The sequence below is a fragment of the Chrysemys picta genome, chromosome 3, assembly GCF_011386835.1.
Source record: "Chrysemys picta bellii isolate R12L10 chromosome 3, ASM1138683v2, whole genome shotgun sequence".
Taxonomy (NCBI): Eukaryota; Metazoa; Chordata; order Testudines; family Emydidae; genus Chrysemys; species Chrysemys picta.
This window is the reverse complement of record NC_088793.1, coordinates 148982292-149002914: the sequence shown is the minus strand read 5'-3', so window position 1 is coordinate 149002914 and position 20623 is coordinate 148982292. Positions and strand designations below refer to the sequence as shown.

General features: G+C 44.3%; 1 protein-coding gene across 3 annotated transcripts in view; it reads right to left on the bottom strand.

Moving 5' to 3' along the window:
• Positions 1-20623, bottom strand: part of ZFAND3 (zinc finger AN1-type containing 3) — a 281458-nt gene that overhangs the window by 204204 nt on the left and 56631 nt on the right. For all 3 annotated transcript variants that reach the window (XM_008174739.4, XM_008174734.4, XM_008174736.4), the window contains exons 2-3: positions 11672-11712; positions 4016-4042 (exon numbers count right to left, since the gene is read on the bottom strand). In XM_008174739.4, coding sequence (XP_008172961.1) covers positions 4016-4042; positions 11672-11712 — 68 coding nt within the window. The remainder of the gene's footprint in view (positions 1-4015; positions 4043-11671; positions 11713-20623) is intronic.

The following is a 20623-nucleotide window of genomic DNA, read 5'->3' as shown; positions in this document are numbered from 1 at the left end:
GAGTAGTAAGTAAGTGCTTCCCACATGACCACAAATATTAGCTTGCTTTAATGAACCAGGCAATGCTATCACCTGGGTCATCACACTTTGCAGAGGCTTCAGTCTTGCTAATGGTGCAAAATGATAAGGGCCAACTAGCAAGGTAAAAGGAAAAAGAAATTGAGGGTAGACAATGCAAATTAAGAGCAGCAATAAACCAAATCCCAATAAAATCCTTAGTTAAATGGAAGCTAAATACTTTTTCACAATCATGATTCTCCTCCTTAGTAAGTTTGATATACACTTGGATTCTCTAAGTATTTACAAGTTCTGTGGCATTCTTCTCTCTCTTTGCATTAAAAACACAAAGCTTTAACCTGCAATTGGAGAGGGCTGTATAGAAGACCAAATGAAGATATATGCTGAATGCTAAATAAATACCTATGATGCTTCAGTACCCTGTAGATGGGTATTTCCAGGCTGCCTAAGTTAGAGTTACCACGATGAGCGGTGTAAGTGGCTACACAGTTTTCAAAAGAATGCTTATCAGTTTGAATGTGCAATACAAAATGGACTGGAACACAAAAATACTGCCAGTCTCAAATGCTAGTCAAGTGAATTTGCTTTAATAGTCTTGCAGTAAACATTCTGTATGCTACAAACACTAAGACAGACATGAATACAGTGGGAACCCACCAGAATCAAAGATCCAGCCTAATGGAGCAATACAAATGGAGATGCCATCTTATATTACAGACTAACACAGACACCATACTGCAGCCCTCCTAAAAAAAGGTGTCTGCATACAGACAGAGACAATGTTGTTTTTAAGCTGTAGATATTTCTTGCTGCTCTTCTAACATCAGAGCACTAAAACATGAGGCTGCACATCAGTAGAGAGGGTAAGCACCTAGACAATGCAAGCACACTGGATTTTTTGATATTTCATTTAGAAACAGAAGTCTCCTTCAGGGGCAATGGGAGGAACAAAGCACATACATGGTTCTCCATTTATTGTGCAATACTATAGAGCACAGATTACAGGATATGAAACAGCAGTCTGCAAGATGCATGTATTTTTGTTGGAATTGTTTTCCACGCTGCAAGCCAGAAGACTGATCGAAGGTCTGCTCTGCAGTTTACTGACACCAAAAATCGACTTGGAAATGCACCCCCAATGAGTGTTTGTCAGGTCATCCCTGTGGTCGCTTTACAGCCATGAAGGAACCCTACTTTGATTCCAGCCTCTTGCAGCCTAGAACAAGTAGGGTTGAGCTACCATTGTAAATCCAGGAAAATCATTCAGGGAGACAGATGAAAGGATAATTTCTGCTTTTACTGAAGAGTAACTCTTCCTCTCATTGAATGAGTTTCTAAACAAGTCATGTCTAGTCCTTAAAAATCTGCTACAGCAGCGGGCCTCCTCAATGGAAGTGGCAAGGTTAAAGTGTATAGAAAGGAATATAACAATTCTACACAATCTGGGATGTAGAAGAATTCCAGGGAATAAAGATTTGCCACTGAAATGGCTTTCATAGTTTTCTATATCTACATTAAAAGATGAAAACCAAGGCAGAACTGGTATGTCGTATATGTGAACCCACTTTAGAGAAAGCAGTGTCATTTATTTTAGCCCTCTTTTCTTGTTATATGCGTCCTTCAAGGGAAAATAAAAATCAATACTGTGTTCGAGCAACAAAACTTTATAGTCTGACATACAGCCACTGCATACGTATTGAAACGTATTGCCAGTTTGGTGGTCAGCAATAATGATTTCTACTCTATTGTAGATTCTGATTATAATAAAACAGGATTTTATTTGTAAAGATGGTAGCACATGAACACACACACACACACACACACACACACACACACACACACACACACACACACACACACACACACTATTTCAAGCAATAAATGACAGTGATCCAGGAATCAAGACATTCAGGGCTTGTCATTTCTGATAATTTTAGAGAACTCACCACATGTACATAATATGTTGTAGCACAGCTCAGAGAAAGAAGTGTATTCTTGAATCGAATTATGCTGATATAGTGGTTCAGGTATATGTGGAAATCTTGTAGCATGGTTTAAATCAGAAGTTAGAGATGGAAGATACCTTGGGTCTAATTCCCTCGCACATACCTTCAATTATAGCCTCATTGAGAAGCACTATGAAGCCCCTCAAGAGTTTTGTTAGAAATACTTTACCCCTGCTGATGTTCTAAAATTATTTGGTCTACTTCTAGTGGTCTCTGTGATTCTCTCCACCATATCATCTTGTACTGTGGCACTTACCTTTAATTTCATGTATTAGCCCTTGGGCAAGCTGCAACCATTACCTGCATTCCTTTTCCTTTCCTGTCTGCTCCATAACAACTACCTTCCTCTAGTCTGAGAGCAAATGGACTAAAGGTGAAATATATTTATATAATGATTTAAGGAAAGAGTACACAAATATTTGATATTACTGAGGAGTCTATTTGTTCCACAGTAGTGCCCAGAGTCTCAGGATTGAGATTTTGTTATGCCAGGTGCTATACAAACATATAGGAAAACAGTCCCTGCCTGAAAGATCCTACAATTTAACGGTGAGTTTTCATAAACAATCAGCATTGGCCTAACCCTGCTCCCACTGAAGTCTATAGTAAGAGTCTCACAGACTTCAATGGAAGCAGAGCTAGGCCAATGCTAGATGCTTTTGAAAATCCCACTGAGTGTATAGTAATTCAGGCACTGAGCACTAACAGTTTGCCAAATTGACAGGACAGGTTGTAGTAATGGTGTAGAATGTGGAGTCAGTGAAGTACCTAGTCTACCTAAACATTGCATTTCCTCACTTACCATTCTACATTCAAATTTGAAAAAATAGGACAATATAGCATTTCTATTTTGGATATGTGAGATGTCTGAAGTTATTATAGGTTAGCAATCTACAGTGACTTCATCTGTGACAATTCAACATCAAGGTTTCACCGTACTGTACCTGTACTGGAGACAGTAGGGTATAGATCGCTTTTAGGCAACATTACAAAATGAAGACCAGCACACTGTAAAGTACTTTGCTGACTCAGGATTAATTTTAAGAGTCTCTGTTGAAAGCATTTGAACATTTCAGGATCTGTGATTTTTACTAATTCTTAAGTAAGACGGGTTTGATTTTTCTCAAAAAAAAATTCTTGTTAATATCAAACTCTTCTCTCCAGAGTTTCATAAACCTTTTTGTGCAAGTTAAGAACTAAGTATTAAACCAGAAATGCTAGCTCTATGGTCATGTTGAATAGTCCTGTGAACTTTCAAGCCTTTCAAGTTAATACTTCAGTTTCTACCAGTGAGGGTTTATCTTCACACTTGTCTGTAAAGTGCCTAGCAGACTACTGCCTTTACAAATAAGATGAATCAATCCTTACAAATCCTGTGAAAGGCAGGGGAATACTATCCCCATTTTGAATACGGGAAAGTTGACACTAGCAATCAGAAATTCCTGGCTCCTAGCCCCATGATCATGCTACTTTTCCTTTTTGACCACAGGTTAAACAAACAAGTTGCCAGATCACCCCATATGTTCACCCCCACAGTCATTTAGCAGTTGTTATATTTGGCCAAACAAGCATTAAAGACAACAGTTCCTGGGCATTGCCCTTTGCTCTGACTAGGTCTGTGCCAATTTAATCCCATTTCTTATCACAACTGAAGACTAATTATGAAATACCCATGAATGTTTCAGGGAAAGAAAGATCACATCAGATCATGATTATATATTCAGGAACTTGTATATAATTTGGCAAAATTGAAATTATGGCAAAAAAGGTAAAGGAAGGCAGGAAGATACTGTTTCTGTAATTTATACTGCTATGCAAACCCAGCAACTATGTTTTGTTTCCTCAGTAGCCTGTTGCCCTCCTCACCGGATATATTTAAAATTCTACTTTCTACCAGAGTGTAAATTTTTTTCCCCCAGAGGAAGGGGATAGAAGAGATCCACCCTCCATTTTTTGTTTTAATTCAAAATTACTTAACCATAGTTACTAACCTTTTTCATTGTGTGGATTTCTTTTTTCTAAAATGAAAGAGAAAGGAAACAAGGGTCAAGATAGGTAATAACACTCAAATTCTCCCCCTATACAAATCTGCTACAACACATTAATTTATAGCTTGCCACCTGATCACAAAAATGTAAGAGGAAGAATCTTCGGCATTTTTGGGGTGTCTAAATTATGAAAACACAGATTTTGATGGTTTTCTTGATAACTATTGTGATTCAATTTACAGAAGCAAAATATAAGTCTTTGTCTTCCTATTTTAATGGTCTGGCAGAAATCCAATGTTACATTAAAAAAATCCACAGAAAATTAGTCAGTTGCTTAAAAAAAAAAAAAAAAAGAGGGAAAGTATTAGAGGAAAGCATGCTAGTTATCACCTGTTAATGAATACTAGAAGACTCCTGCCATATGAAGATTATCAACAAGCCATAATTGGGACCTAAGATAGCAAAAGCAAGTTTGGCACTCCTAGAATATCAGTTCTCCCTCTGTCAGTAATGACTAGTGGCAATCTGATCATTGATCCCAGACTGTCAAGGTCTAATGGATAAGGTAGCTTTACATTCACAGCATACTGTGTATTTTAGAAAAGAGACTAAAATGGCTCTAAGGGATCCTTGACATTTTAAAGTTTCTACGTATCGGTATGAACAATATCACTCTCAGTGTGAGTAGCCTTTGCACATGCAGGGTACTTATTCAGAGGGGAAGGACTTTTCAAACGAGACTTGCAGAACAGGAAGAAAAATCAAGAAAACACACCTTAAACTTGTTTTCTTCTAAAGAAAAATCAATAAAAATCAAGGTTTAAAGAAGTTCCACTCCAGGCTTGATCTGCTGTTTGTACAGCCTGGAGTATTCTGTTAGCTATAAACTGACAATCTTGCATATCTTGGAGTTAACTATCAAATATACAGGTTGTTCGTAGAGTTGCTGCAGCCGTGTTGGTCCCGGGATACAACAGACACAAGGTAGGTGAGGCAATATCTTTTATTGGATCAACTTTTATTGGTGATAGGTACAAGCTTTTCAGCTACACAGAGCTCTTCTGCAGGTCTGGGGAAGGAAGCAGAGTATCACTTCCCCAGATCTGAGGAACAGCTCTTTGTAGCTCGAAAGCCTGTACCTTCCACCAAGAGAAGTTGGCCCAATAAAAGATAATACCTCACCTCCCTTGTCTCTCAAATATAAAGATGTATATTTGATACTTAAACATACTTGTATGTCTAATACTTACTTGGAATCTAAAATAAGACAGTTACCTTTTCTGTAACTGGTGTTCTTCGAAATGCGTTGCTCATGTCTATTCCACAGTAGGGGTGTGTGCTTGCCATGTGCACCGGTGCTGGAAGTTTTCGCCCAGCAGTACCCGTAGGGAAGTGCCCCAGCAACCCCTGGAGTGGCGCCTCCATGGTGCGGTATAAGAGGCACTGCGTGCTCCCCCCGCCCTCAGTTCCTTCTTGCCAGACAACTCCAACGGAGGGGAATGAGCGCGGGATGTGGAATAGACATGAGCAACACATCTCGAAGAACACCAGTTACAGAAAAGGTAACTCTCTTTTCTTCTTCGAGTGATTGCTCATATGTATTCCACAGTAGGTAATTCCAAGCTATATCTGTTGGAGGTGGGTAGGACTTCACAAATTCTCAGGATGGAGCACAGCCCTGCCGAACCTGGCGTCCTCCCTGGTTTGGGAGATGATCGTATAATGCGAGGTGAAAGTGTGAACTGAAGACTACATAGCAGCCCTACAAATGTCCTGGATGGGGACATGAGCTAAAAAGGCAGCCAACGAGGCCTGCGTCCAAGTCAAGTGAGTCTTCACAACTGGTGGTGGGGGGATTCCCACCAAGCCATAACAGGTACGGATGCACGGGTGATCCAGTTGGAGAGCCGCTGAGTGGAGATTGGCCGACCTTTCATGCGCTTGGCCGAGGTGATGAACAGTTGCGAGGACTTTCTGAACGGCTTAGTCCACTCCGGGTAGAAAGCCAGAGCCCGTCTCACATCCAGCATGTGGAGGTGGCGCTCCTCACTGGACGCATGGGACAGAGGACCAGCAGAAAAATGTCCTGACCCATGTGATAGGCGGAGACCATCTTTGGGAGGAACGAAGGGTGTGGGCAGAGCTGGACCTTATCTTTATGAAACATCATGTACGGGGGCTCGGAGGTCAGGGCCCTGAGTTCCGAGACCCGCCTAGCTGACGTGATCGCAACCAGGAAGGCCAGCTTCTACAAGAGGTGTGACCAGGAGCATATGGCTAGCAGCTCAAACAGGGGCCCCGTGAGATGGGCCAACACCAGGTTTAGGTCCCACTGCGGGACGGGGGCTTAACATACGGGAAGAGACGATCCAACCTTTTAAGGAATTAGCCAGTCATAGCATGGGAGAATACCATGTGACCTGCATCAGGGGACGGAAGGCCGATATGGCCGCCAGGTGCACCTTGACTGACGAGGGCGCCAGGCCCTGGGCTCTAAGGTGGAGGAGGTAGTCCAGAATAAACTGGATCGGGGTGGCCACCGGGGAAACGCCCCGCTAGTCCGCCCATCTGGAGAACAGAGACCACTTTGCCAAGTAGGCTCAGCATGTGGAGGGGCGCCTGCTTTCTAGGAAGACGCGCTGAACCCCGTTCTGAGCACGTCCTTTCCTCCCTACCTAACCATTGAGCAGCCACGCCGTGAGGTGGAGTACCGCTTGGTCGGGGTGGAGGAGGCGGCCCTGGGGGAGCGGCCTTAGGCAGGACGGCAAAGGCCACAGCGGGGCAACCGCCAGGCCAGTGAGGGTCCCGTACCATGCTGCCTGGGCCATGCCGGGGCAATCAGAAGGACCCAGGCCTTGTCCAACTTTATCTTTTCCAGGACCTTGCTGATGAGCGGGAATAGGGGGAATAGAGAAACTGGCTTCAACAGGACAGCAGGAAGGCATCGGATATAGCGCCCCATCCCAGCGCCCCTTGGAGCAGAACCGGGGACAGTGAACAGATCCACCTGGGGAGTTCCCCACACTTGGAAAAGTCTGTGCACCACCTCTGGGTGGAGAGACCACTCATGCTGAGAGAAGTTTGTGCTCAAGTGTTCCGGACACCCAGCAAATGGAAGGCCTGTAGGCAGATGTTCTGGGCTAAACAAAAGTCCCACAGCCAGAGGACTTCGCGGCAGAGGATCGGGCCCCGCCTTGCCTGTTGATATAGAACATCGAGACAGTGTTGTCCGTGAGTACCCTGACCACCGGGCCCTCCACGTGCAAGCGGAAGGCCATGCACGCCAGCCATACCACCCTGAGCTCTTTGGTGTTTATGTGGAGGATCAGAGTCTGAGCCGAGCACAGATCTTGGGTCTGAACATTCTCCACATGGGCCCCCCATCCCAGGTCCACCTCGTCGGACACTAGTTCCAGTGACGGGGCCCTGCCCCTGAACGGGACCCCTTGGAGCATGTTTCTCAGGAAGGACCACCACCGTAGGGAGGGGATCACTGGTTCGGACACTGTGAGGACTTTATCCATCCTGTCCCTGGCCTGGGAGAACGCCGAGGCCAACCAGAGCTGGAATGGCCTCATCCTGAGTCTGGCGTGACAGATCACATGACCCAAGAGCTGGAGGCACACTCTAGCTGTTGTCACCGGAAACCTTGTGACCATGTCAATGAGCCCCTTCAGGGTCTCAAACCTGTCCGGTGGGAGGGAGGCTTTGGCCAATGAGGCATCCAGGGAACACCCCAATAAACTCTATGAGTTATATCGGGACTAACGTGGACTTGGTGTTGTTTACCAATAGGCCCAAAATGGTGCACTTAGACAGAAGGAGCACCACGTTATCCGGCACCTGAGACCGGGAGCTGTCCTTGACCAACCAGTCGTCCAGATAGGGGAAGATCTGGACCCCCTGGCGCCTGAGATAGGCCGCCATCACTGACATACATTTTGTGAATACCCCGAGGGCACTGGACAGGCCAAACGGGAGAACGGTAAATTGGTAGTGTTCCTGCCGTACCGTGAAATGGAGGAAGCATCTGTGTTGCTCAAATATACGAATGTGGAAGTATGCGTCCTGCAGATCGAGGGCAGTGTACCAGTCCCTGGGATCCAGGGAGGGGATGATGGAGGCCAGGGAGACCATGCGGAACTTGAGCTTCACCATGTATTGGTTCAGGCCTCGCAGGTCCAAGATGGGCCTGAGCCCCCCCATTTGGCCTTCGGGATAAAGAAATAGTGGGAGTAGTACCCCTTGCCTTTGAACTCCCCAGGTATCGCTTCCATCGCTCCTAAGCCCAGGAGCCTCCCCAACCTCCGGGGGTCCCCCAGGAGGGATGGAGGCGGGCGTGGCAGTTGGGTGGGGAGGAAGTAAACTGGAGGATATAGCCCCGGGAGATGGTGTTGAGGACTCATTGGGCCAAGGTCAGCCGTGACCACTCCAGGAGGAAAGCACACAACCAAGTGGAGAAGGGAAGCTTGATTGAGATCCCTGATGAGAACTGGCAGGGCGCCCTTGGGCGTCCCATCAAAACCACCTTTTCTCTGCTTACTTGCCCTTGGAGGACCCAGGCTGGGGGGCAGGCTGAGACTGCCTCTGTAGGCGCCTCTTATAGTCCCGCGACTTCTTATAAGAGGTATTGTATTTTGACTGGGTGGCCTGAGTGGGAGTCTGCTGCGGCTTGAATTTAGGTTTTGCCGGAGCCAGAACATAGAGACAAAGTCTGGAGAGTTGTGCGGGAGTCTTTCAAGCCATGCAGCTTTGTATCCATTTGTTCCACAAACAGAGCTTTGCCGTCAAACGGAAGGTCCTGCAGGGAGGTCTGCGCCTCACTGGACAGCCCAGAGAGCAGGAGCCATGATGCCCTTCTCATTGACACCGCGGAGACCATAGACCGCGCGGCCATGTCTGCTGCAGCTGAAGCTGCCTGCAGGGTTGCCCTGGCAGCCGCTGTGCCCTCCTCCACCAGCACTTTGAACTCCTTCCTGTCGCACTCCTGGAGGGAGTCCTTGAACTTAGCCAGGGAGCTCCGCAGATTGAACTCATGCTGGCCCAGGAGAGCCTCGTGTTCGCCACCCGTAACTGGAAGCTCGAGGACGAATAAATTTTTCTTCCAAATGAGTCCAGCCTCCTTGAATCTTTATTTTTCAGGGCAGGGGCTGGTTGGCCCTGCCGTTCCCTGTGGCTGACCGACTCAACCACCAGGGAGTTAGGAGCAGGGTGGGTGTATAAGTATTCAAGTCCCTTGGTGGGTACAAAATACTTGCGTTCCGCTCTGTTAGAGATGGGGGCCAATGAGGCCGGGGTTTGCCACAGGGCATTTGAAATTTTCGCCACCCCTTCGTGGAGAGGCAAGGCCACCCTGCCTGGTGCCAAGGAGGACAATATATTAACAGGGAGACCAAGGGCTCCTCCATCTCCTCTGCTTGGAGGTGGAGGCTTGATGCCACTCTTTTTAAGAATTCTTGGTGGGCTCTAAAGTCCTCCTGCAGGACGGAGGGAGGAGGGGCCGTAATCACCTCATCCAGGGAGGGTGAGGATGCTGGAGTGGTACGTTGTGTGTCCAATGGCACCAAAGGGTCCACCGACTCCTTCCTCAGAAGTCTGAAGAGGGAGGCTGACGGTCCTTCTGAGGCTCCAGCCACCAAGCGAGCCCACACCGGGGGCTGTGTCGGGGGCCACGGTGCCCACTGGTACCATTGACCTGGCCATGGGGCCCAGTGCCACTATAGCTGCTGTGGCGCTGGCTGTTCAGCCTGGCCCATCAATGGACGACTACAAAGGGAGGCAAGGCTGACATTCAACCTGTCACTGTCCCTGAACCGGGAGAAGCGACAGCACCAGGAGCGATGCCAACCATTGGGCTGCGATCCCAACGTGGAGGACCGGTACCGTCGGTAACAGCTGCTCCACAATCGACACCCAGGGCTGCAGAGGCGGTGCCGTGGCAGGGTCCTGGAGCAGGACACCAAACGGGAATGACATAGACGTTCGTGCCGTGACTGGCTGCGATAGCTCCTCTGAGATGAGGACCTTTGGCATCATCTGCCTCAGTCCCATCAGTGTTCGCTCCTCGAGGTGGAGCAGTGCCGAGAGTCTTGGTCAGACGGAACCCAACCAGGCGGTCTGGTGGGCGTCAAGGGTGATCCACGTGGACTTTGCCCTGAACGGCTGCTGGGCAGCGAACGGCATCAGGAATGTTCCCTCTACCAAGACTGGTACCGAGCCGGGGGCTACTGCAGAGATCCCAGCGGTGGCTTACCTCTGGAGCGCGAGGCCGACAGCGGCGGTGCTCCTGGTATCAGCATGGACATAACATCCCGAGCCACCTGTGGAGGCCATCCAGGGCCTCCGGTGTGGAGGGCATCTGGACATCCAGGGAGGCCTACTCCTCTCGACTTGAGTCAGAGGCCTAGAGGCCAGTGGGAATCGAGGGCTGTCTGACATGGGTCTAGCCTCTGTCCCGGGTTTACTCCGGTACTACAGCGAAGGTGGCCTCTTTCTAGCCTTCTTGGCGTGCCCCGTGGATGGGGAGTGGTGCTGACTAGTCGATGGTGCTGAAGGATCACCGTGCACCGACACCTACTGTGGAATACACATGAGCAATCACTCAAAGAAGAACTGCATGCTTCTGAGTACTCAAGTATATCAAAAGTTTGTGGCACTTTATTCCTTTATGAAATTAATATGGTGAACTTTTATATGATCTATGATCCACCACACAAGGGTCTTCCTAGACTTTAAATAGAAATTCCAAAGGAATCTGGTGGGTATTTTATACACTGTTAGCTCAAATTTAGAAAAACAAACCAACAAACATGGATTTATGCATTCAAAATGAATGGTCTAAAAAACTTCTAAGGGGTCATTACATTTTAGTTTTAGGGCTAGCCAAGAATCTACACCATAAAAATGTTGACATTTTTGCTTCAGCTTTTAATATTTACTTCTAGCTCCCTTAAGAGAGATTCTTTTAAGATATGGAAGAATGGAAGAGCATCAATTACGGCAAAGTAAATGGGATTAGTATAATGAATGACAACGATTTCAAAATCTGAGAAAGTTAATGTAAGAGCGGGCAAGTTACGTGAGACTGACAAAAGGTTGATAACAGTTCCCATCATTCTCCAAGTTTGCAACAAGAAAATACAATGCAGAGCTTAGGGTTAAGCCTGTTGGTCAACAACCAATGATTTAATGCACAAGTTGGATATTAAATACACATGGGCAGCAGGACGGATTTCCATAGCCACTCCTCTTCCTTTTATAGTTTCATCTGTACAAGATTTTGGTGTTTAGTAGCAAGAGTAAAAATGTGATCTACCGAATTCAAAATTCCAAACCAGACTGATACATTTTGAAAGCTATGCCAAATTTACACGAGTTGCACTAAGACTGGCGCTCTACAGTTCAAGGGCATTCCAGACTTCTGTTATCTTCACTGAGTGAAGGTTGATTGGTATATTTACACAAGAGGCTCTTGCTTTACATATACTGGAGATTGTTTCAACAAACATGAGCAAATAAAATGAAGCACCAAAGTGAGGAGAATCTGATTTTACACACACTGAAAAATCCGAACCCCACGCATAAACCCCAAAAGAGATGGCAACAATGTGATTTAGATAGTCTAAGAAAAAAAACCACAAAGCCTTTTAGTGCACTTACCAGCAAAGCATTTGGAACAGAGATTCATAGTCTTGCTGGACCTAGGGCAAGAAAAAAAAAAAAAAAAAAAGAGTAGAGCTAAAAATTCATTATAATAATTCTAAGCAATACACCAGGAGTTTTCAGAAGAAAAACAGGAGTAGGAGGGGGCAAACATTTAAATGGCTAGGCACCTATACAAGTCATCAGTGGCAAAGGACTGGCAGAACTAAAGGCGGGGCGGGAGGAAAGAATCTCGTTTGACAAATCTTTTTTCAACTTGGGAAAGAGCTTTCAAAGCATGGCTTCCAAACATTTATCCTAGCATTCATAAATAACCTGTAGGATAACAGGTATGATAGACATGAAAAGCTGAATTATTCCACTTGAAGCAACAGTTTTTCAGGTCTGGCACATCTCCCATTGAAACATTTTAGGAAATACGTTGTTTGTATAGAAGAAAACATGTCTACACAAGATTTGATTTGTCCAATATTCATTCCTGATTCAGTTCAGGCCAAACACCATAAAAGTCACATTTTGGGGTTACACAAGAAAGCACTTTCATAGTATCATAGAATATTAGGGTTGGTAGAGACCTCAGGAGGTCACCTAGTCCAATCCCCTGCTCAAAGCATCAAAGCAGGATTTTAACACCATCCTGAGTAGGGTTGAAGTACACACTGGTAAGCACGGTTATAAAGGTTATACCCAAACTGCCCATGCTATAACAGTTCCAAAAATATAGAGGAACTCACTTTTCATGGGCTGTCTACCTGGAACTTCTCACTAGCACTAAATTAGCTACGTTTCTAAAGGTAAAGACAGATGTGGGAACAAAAACAATGGAGCCTACCAAAATAATTACATTTCTAGTTTAAAAATCAAACAAGGCTGAAATTTTGAAAAAGAACCCACAACTTGCACAATATGTTGTAAAAATCTAGGCACTCAATGGAGACCATTGTAATATCAAATGGCAAATATTTCTATAAGTGTCTTTTCAGACCAATTACTTCTCAGATTAAATATTTTCCTGGTTGAATTATAGAAACATTCTAAGTGTTTTGCAAACAGGGCATTTTAAATTTTTTTCCTGTAACATAGGGAAAATCCAGATCTGATTACTCATATCTTAGTGCCAGGCATTTCAGGACATTAAGATGCTTCTGAATTCCTGCACAAGTGAAAGTTGGTTTATAATTGACTAAAAAATCCCAGTAGAATACAGGTTACTGCAGGTATGAGTCAGACATACTTGCCAGCTACAGCAGGAGATGCACAGACACACACACTAATTTTAAATATAAGCAGTATGTGCAAAGGAGAAACATTCAATCCTAGGAAAAGAAAAGCAGAGCAGCTCTATCCAGCCATACAAATACATCATATGGTTGATATAGACCCAGATACTCAGTATGTGCATTGACATTCTACACAGATTATCTACCTTCAGAAGAACTGCAATTAAAAACAGCAGGTGAGCCCACACCTACAGCATTAGCATGCTGCAGTCCAGTACTCACTGCTTGTGAGTTAGACATTCTGGACTAACTCAATATGCCAGGCAGGAGCTTCTCTGCAAAACCACCAAACCCCAAAGGGCAGTCAAGAGAAAACAAGGCAGAGTAGGGGTGGTTCATACTGATGACATCAGAGCTGGCAATGACAGAGGCATAACCAACCTGCCTCAGCTGCTAGTTATCAATCCAAAGTCTTCATAGGATTTTTTTTTTTTTTTTTAAAGCATGGACAGGGAAGGAAATATATTGCTATGTTAAAGGGAAAAAATGACACTCATTCACCACACAGGAGCTGGATGTTTTGAACGAGCGGTGCTATGAAACAGTCCCCACATATTCATCTTACGGGCTGAATAACTTCAGGTCACTACACAAAATCTTTCAGTTTCTCATTCACATAAGAAGGAAAGTTCACAGTGGTCAAACACCACACAGAAGAAAGGAGACATGCTGCTACATATTTGGCACATCCTTTTTTTTAACCCCACAATAAAATAAAAGAATAGAGAACAAGTTGAGCAGGTTGTACATTCTGGATTCAGTCTCTATTACTAAATTTCAGTTCAATGCTGCAGCAAGGCAACTGAAAAACAAAGCAGAAAGAACCAGAATCAGCAAGACAGTGAAGAGATTTAGAATCATATCAAAACTCTACGAATTGAGGTTGCATTCAGCCAGAAGACCAGAGGAATGAAACTGCCAATGCAAGAAATTACAGATAAAGCAAAACCCTAAAAAGGCCTGTTTATTTTGGATACATTAACACAAGTTGATGAGAAACTTAACAATTCTTTCTTACAAAGCTGTATCCTGCATAGTACTAACTGCAAAACAGATCATCCTACCAAAATCCACCAGATTCTGATTCCAATCAATCCATAGTTTTCCTTTAAAATAACATGGAAGATCTTCAGATGGGGGCAATAGTGTTTATAACCCAATTCAACAAAGCACTTAAGTTCCACTGAATTCACACTTAGGCTGATCTACACTGAAAAGCTAGGTCAACCCAACTGCATTGCTCCGGAGTGTGAAAAAATCCACACCTCCGAGCAACATAGTTAAGCTAACCTAACCCCAAGTGTAGATAGTGCTAAATTGACAGAAGAATTCTGCTGAACTAGCTACCACCTCTCGGGGAGGTGGATAACCTAGGCCAACAGGAGAATCCCTCCTAGGGTGGCCCAGGTGCCTGGTTTTCGACCGGCAAGTCTGGTAGAAAAGGGGACCTGACAGTATCCGGTCAGATCTACTGACCCGACACCCAAAGTCTGGTTACTGTGAGCGGGGAGGTGCTAGGTCATCACCTACGCCAGCCCCTACCTCAGCTGGAGCCACCTCTTATCTGTGTCGGGAGGCTGCAGCTCCCAGCCCCGCAGGCGAGTCCCTTCTGACCTGGGCGAGGGTGGGGGTGGGGAGGGTAGCAGGGGAAGAGCAGCAAGTGACAAGAAGGTGGGGGGGAAGACGAGTGGATGGGGGAAGAGCCTCAGGGGAAGAGGCGGGGTGGGGGAGGTTCCGGCACTCCTGCTGGAGTGTCCAGTTTTTAATTACCACCAGGTTGGCAACCCTAATCCATCCCAATGATGTAGGTAGTGTCTAAACTGTAGCATTTAAGTGTAGACAAGCCTTTAGTCACAAAAGGTCACTTCAGAATTGCTTTGCTGAATCTGGGTCTTAACTAGGGAAATGGACACCACTACTAGCCTGTGGCAAATGGGGAAGGGGTGGGAGGGCTGGCATTTATAACATGGGCCAATCATGTTGCTCCTGAAGTCAACAGAAGTCTAGCCACCCACTCCACTGGAAGCAGGACTGAGCTCACAACGAAACTAAATAGAAAGCAGTGCTTTCTTTTGGTTAGAGCACAGGACTGGAAGTCAGGAGAACAGAGTAATCCTAAGTCCGACAACAGTTCAGTTAAGGCCACAGCATAGATGTCACAGAATCAATATTTTGAAAGTAAAATACATATGATTTTTTCTAATTTTAGTGGCGTTTAGCAAAAAAGCCTCTACTAAATGCTACACATTGGTATACCTGGATACACCACTACGAAACATGTATGAGTATGCCAGTTACACATAGCTATACCCCAGAGGTGGGCAAACTATGGCCCACAGGCCACATCTGGCCCACGGGACCCTCCTGCCTGGCCCCTGAGCTCCTGCCCCGGGAGGCTAGCCCCCAGCCCCTCCCCTGCTGTTCCCCTTCCCCGCCGCCTCAGCGCGCCGCGCCACTGGCACAATGCTCTGGGCGGCCGGGCAGCGCAGCTGCAGAGCCGCAGCCTGACCCAATGCTCTGTGCTGCGCGGTGGCGTAGCTGGCTCCAGCCACAGCTGCGCCACCAGCGCTCCAGGCAGTGCGATAAGGGAGCAGGGAGCAGGGGGGGTTGAATAGAGAGCAGAAGAGTTTGGGGTGGTGGTCAGGGGGCAGGGGTGTGGATAGGGGTCGGGGTGGTCAGAGGGCGGGGCATGGGGGGGTTGAATGGGTGCAGGGTTCAGTCAGGAAGGAGGGGGGGTTGGATGGGGCAGGAGTCCCGGGGGAGGGGGAATTCAGGAATGAGGGGGGAGGGTTCCAGAGGCGGTCAGAGGACGGGGGGGTTGGATGGGTCAGGAATCCCGGGGGGGCTGTCAGGCGGCAAGAAGCAGGGGGTGGGGGCCAGGCCATGCCTGGCTGTTTGGGGAGGCACAGCCTCCCCTAACCGGCTCTCCATACAATTTCCAAAACCCGATGCAGCCCTCAGGCCAAAAGGTTTGCCCTTCCCTGCTATACCTGATCTTGCTGTAAGTGGGTATGTAATACCACAAAAGTCTCATACTGTTTCTGTACAGTACAATATGATTTTTAACTTAAAGTGAAACTGACTAAAGGGTTCCATTGTATATTTCACTGTAAATGATTAATAGCTAACCCATCTCCCCAAAACACTGGAAGATAAGGCTGAAACTGAAAAATTCTTAATATATCTTCAGAAAAAGCAAGCCACTACAGTTGTTCATAAAGTTCAGTTGAATTATTTTTGTAAAGGTGAGGAAGGTATCTGGTTCTAGAACTCCAAGTCAATATAGAAATGGGGAATCTTATGCAGGGTGGATTAAAAAAAAATTTATTTAAATTGGATTTTTTATTTTATTTAAATTATAATATTTTCTTTTTACAAATAAACCTGTTTAAAATGAAATCTGAATTGAGTACAAAATATGTTAAGGATTAATCTTATTATAATCTCTTAAAACATTTAAATAAAAAAGAAATATGTTGAATCAATAAGCCTCTATCAGGAAGTTTGAGTTAAAGACTATTAATCTATATAAAGAATGGGGGAGAGGGAAGAGAGAATCTGAGGGCAGGTCTACGGTCGGAGATCAATCCACCGGCGGTCAATTTAGCGGGTCTAGTAAAGACCCGCCAAATCGACTGCAGATCGCTCTCCAGTCGACCCCTGTACTCTACCCCCGACAAGAAGATTAAGGTAAGTCGACTGGAGATTGTCTCCCGTCGACCCCCCGCGGTGTAGACCCCGTGGTAACTCGACCTAAGGTATGTCAACTCCAGCTACATGAATAACGTATCTGGATTTGCATAGCATAGGTCGACTTACCATGGTAGTGTAGACATAGCCTGACTTTTGAGGTCAAGCTTTATAAATATGGCACAATAGGTCATATACTACATTAGGGGACTGATCCTGTGGGGGACCCAGGGACTGTGCATTTAATTGCTAGTAGGTTTCTAACCTCACATTTGCATCACAAGAGTCAACCTCACACTTAGTGATAGCTAATGGAGAATTGCATACTTTATGCATGTTACAGTATAACTCGTGTCTGTTAAACTATGGATTTCTATAGATAATTTACAACCTACTCTTGTAAATAATTTAAGTTAGTATTCAGACATCCACAAATATGAATAAATCAAATCAAACTAATGGTATTGGCTTAAAGAGAGACTATGAAGTTAAAACCAATTGGAAGATACAGTGTCAGAAAAAACATTTAACTGAGGTAAAGTTACCCTATGGATTCAGGAACTACAAAGTGAAACAAGCTACCCAGGTCAAGTGGCATGACAGAGAAAATTAGAGGCAGAAGATACTTCAAAGCAGCTGGAAAATCCCTGAGGATAGAGAATGGTCAGATGTAACATTTCTATAGGCCTCACTGGCTAAAGGAAAGTTCAGGTAGTAGAGAACACAATATTCCTTTAAACAGATAGAGTAGAAAGTAGTAGCAGCAACATAGGGACTTTGATAGAGGAAAAAATGTACAAGTCTGCCCTCAGGCAAAACTACAGTTACAGTGATATTTACACACTAGCAAAAAATAGTATGTTTAAGTATTAGTATAACAAAAGAAAATTCCTAGGTAATTTGAACTGTTATCTTTAAGGTTGCCAATTTTGGTTGGATGTATTCCTGGAGGTTTCACCATATGACATAATCTTTAATTAAAGACTGGTCTTTAATCCTGGAGACTCCAGGACAATCCTGGAGGGTTGGCAACCCAGTCTTTCACTTTTCCTGCTAATGCCTGCAAATTTCCCCAGTAGATGAAGACGCCATTTTAAGGATTTAGAAGCAAGTATGTGAACGCTTGCCCACTCTCACACACTGCATTTTAAAATCTTAACTCACTAACCAACATTTATACCCACCCCCATCACCAGATTTAAAAAAGGCTTTTAGGCCAAAGCCTCATAAGCCAACCTTCAGCCTAAACTAGAGTTTTGGTGGTTTTTTATTTTTTTTTTTAATGGCCAAGGACCATAATGGAAAATGAAGGCTGTGCAGAGAGGAACTATCATTGTGAAAATTAACATACTTGAAATCTCAAATATATATATATATACTGGTATTATAACTTACTGGCAATCTGAATCACATTCAGCAGTATGAAAAGTTCTTTAAATTCTGTTACTACTGATTGCACTTTTCTACTTAATCATAGTGAAACTATATTAAGATCTGAGCTCATCCACTCCAACAACATTTCAAAGCATTTTACTGGATTCTATTCATTATTCCACTAAGTATTCCATTTATTACTAGCAGTGTAGCTAAGCATTATCATAAAGTGTGGTACAACTCAAGGCACAAAACCCTGCTCAGTACCTGCCAGTGTTTTTGCAATAAATTACATAGATACAATATGTAATCCCACTTTCTTTACACCAGCGAGCATGACTAAAATCCTAACTGCAAATCCTCAGAGCAGAGACTGCTAGATGTATTGTGCTTAAAGTATAGTAACTCAAATCTAAAAAGATAGAAAACAATCTAGAACTTCAAGCATATGTAAATGGTCAGTTTTGAGCATTAGAAAGAAACTGAGGAGAGATATGCAGAAAGCTATTTAATATCCAAACACCTTCCGCTTTTCCAATTAAATCTATTTGCTGAAAAGCAGTGTCAGGTGTAGCTCAGAGAAACTAATGACTGTCATGAAATCACGCTTCACGGTGGACTGAAAATCTGTTTAAAAAATAAAGGGGTGGTGAAAGGAAGCTAAACACATACTGAAAAACTAATACCAGATTACTCCTCCTCACTGCTAATAAGCAATGTAAGAAACTCAGTTCCCCAAACCTTGTCTGTGCTAGAAAATTTCTTAACCTTTCTCCAATAACAGCTGAAATAGCACTACTAATGCGGGGGGGGGTGAGAGAGAGATATTTAACTTGATATACGTTTGAACACTAGATTTCAGAACAATTGGAAAATCCCAGAATCTGCATTTTTATTGGGACTAAGGGCTTGTCTATGCAGCCAGCAAAGCACACTAGAGGGGTGTGATTTGCAGAGCACACTAACATGGTGCATTTCAACTGCTCCATGTAGATCTTGCTGGTGCACTTCAAATGTACTTAGTTCAGAATGTTTAATGTGTAGTAGGTATCTTTTAGAGCATGCCATGAGGGTCTATGTGGGGCAGCTGGAGAGTGCAGCACGTTATGGCTCTCTACAAATCATCCCACTAGTGTGCTTTGCCATGCACATAAGCTCTGAGACATTCCAGCATGCCATGTGAAGGGTTCCAAATGAGCAGTTCAAACTGTTTTATGCTAAATTAAAAAGGGGTGTGAACTGCAATAGAAATTCACAACTGAAACCGGTAACATTAATACAGTGGTAAGGTTAAGAAATGAAGCACACAAGTTCTTTTACAACTTAGAAGTTGCAATGAATTGGCAGTAGAAAAACTCTGATCTGCTTCAATGACACTGTAATTGGAATGGTGATTAAATGCTTCCTGGGCCTTTTCCAGAACGGCAATTATACAGCAGGATCTCAGCATCGCTACAGCCTAAACATCTTAGCTCACTGACTGATACCCATCCAGCATGTCAGAGGTCATGTGTCTGAGAAATACTTTAATAATTAATGAATGGCATGACATGCAACAAAGACTATACATAAGCCTCCTTACTGCATATGTAATTGATGTATTGTTTAATGTATTCAGCAACCTGAGACAACTATATGTATGTTTGAGCAATGCATTTGTACCACTGTCGCTAATAGTCTGTCAACATTTCCATTATACAGCAATTTTCAAAGGTTTATAATTCCGCTGAAGAATCTGTTGAGCTGAACCTTTGCACCGAGTAAAAGCAATACTGTAACCCATGTATGTATATGTTCATCCAAGTAGGCCAGTAGATTATTTAGTGTTAAAGAAAACTGATCTAGCCCTATATTTTAGTTTTTCTTTATATTGCTTTTCATCAGTGTCGTCCACAGCACCGTAACACTTCACCTTGTATAGGAAGGAGGAGAATTAGACGTTGTTAATTAGACCCTCAATCAACCCTTTGGATATTTTGTATAAATTGTATACGAGCTTCTTAACAGAACGATGTAACTGTTCTATAAAGTGAGTAAAATTTGGGAATAGTGTATTGAACAGTGAGAATGCCAATGGTGAAAGGTTCCAAATGACCAGTTCAAACTATTGTATGCTATGTTAAAAAGTAGAGTGAATGGCAATAGAAATTCCAAACTGAAACCGGTAACGTTAATACAGTGGTAACGTTAAGAAATGAAGCACACATCAGGAAATATATAGTTAATGATGAAAGCTCAAACTTAACTTTAGCCTTGTGCTCATGCTTTAAAAGCAGTCTACTGAAGAAGAGCTCTGTGAAAGCTCGAAAACTTGTCTCTCTCACCAACAGAAGTTGGTCCAATAATATTACCTCACCCACCTTGTCCTTCCATTGTGAATTAAATCAGTTTATGTAAGATTACACACACACACACACACACACGTTTAAAAGGTGGCGGAATTTTTTAGCACTCAAAAGTTAAGAAAACGTCAGCATTAAGGTCACCCATGCTGCCTTATTTTGGCCCCTTTGTGGGTATGCATTATAATGCAGTCTTTCATTCAGTCCACAGCAGAGATGGTGTTCACCGTAGGTGCTGACTCCATGGGTGCTCCAGGGCTGGA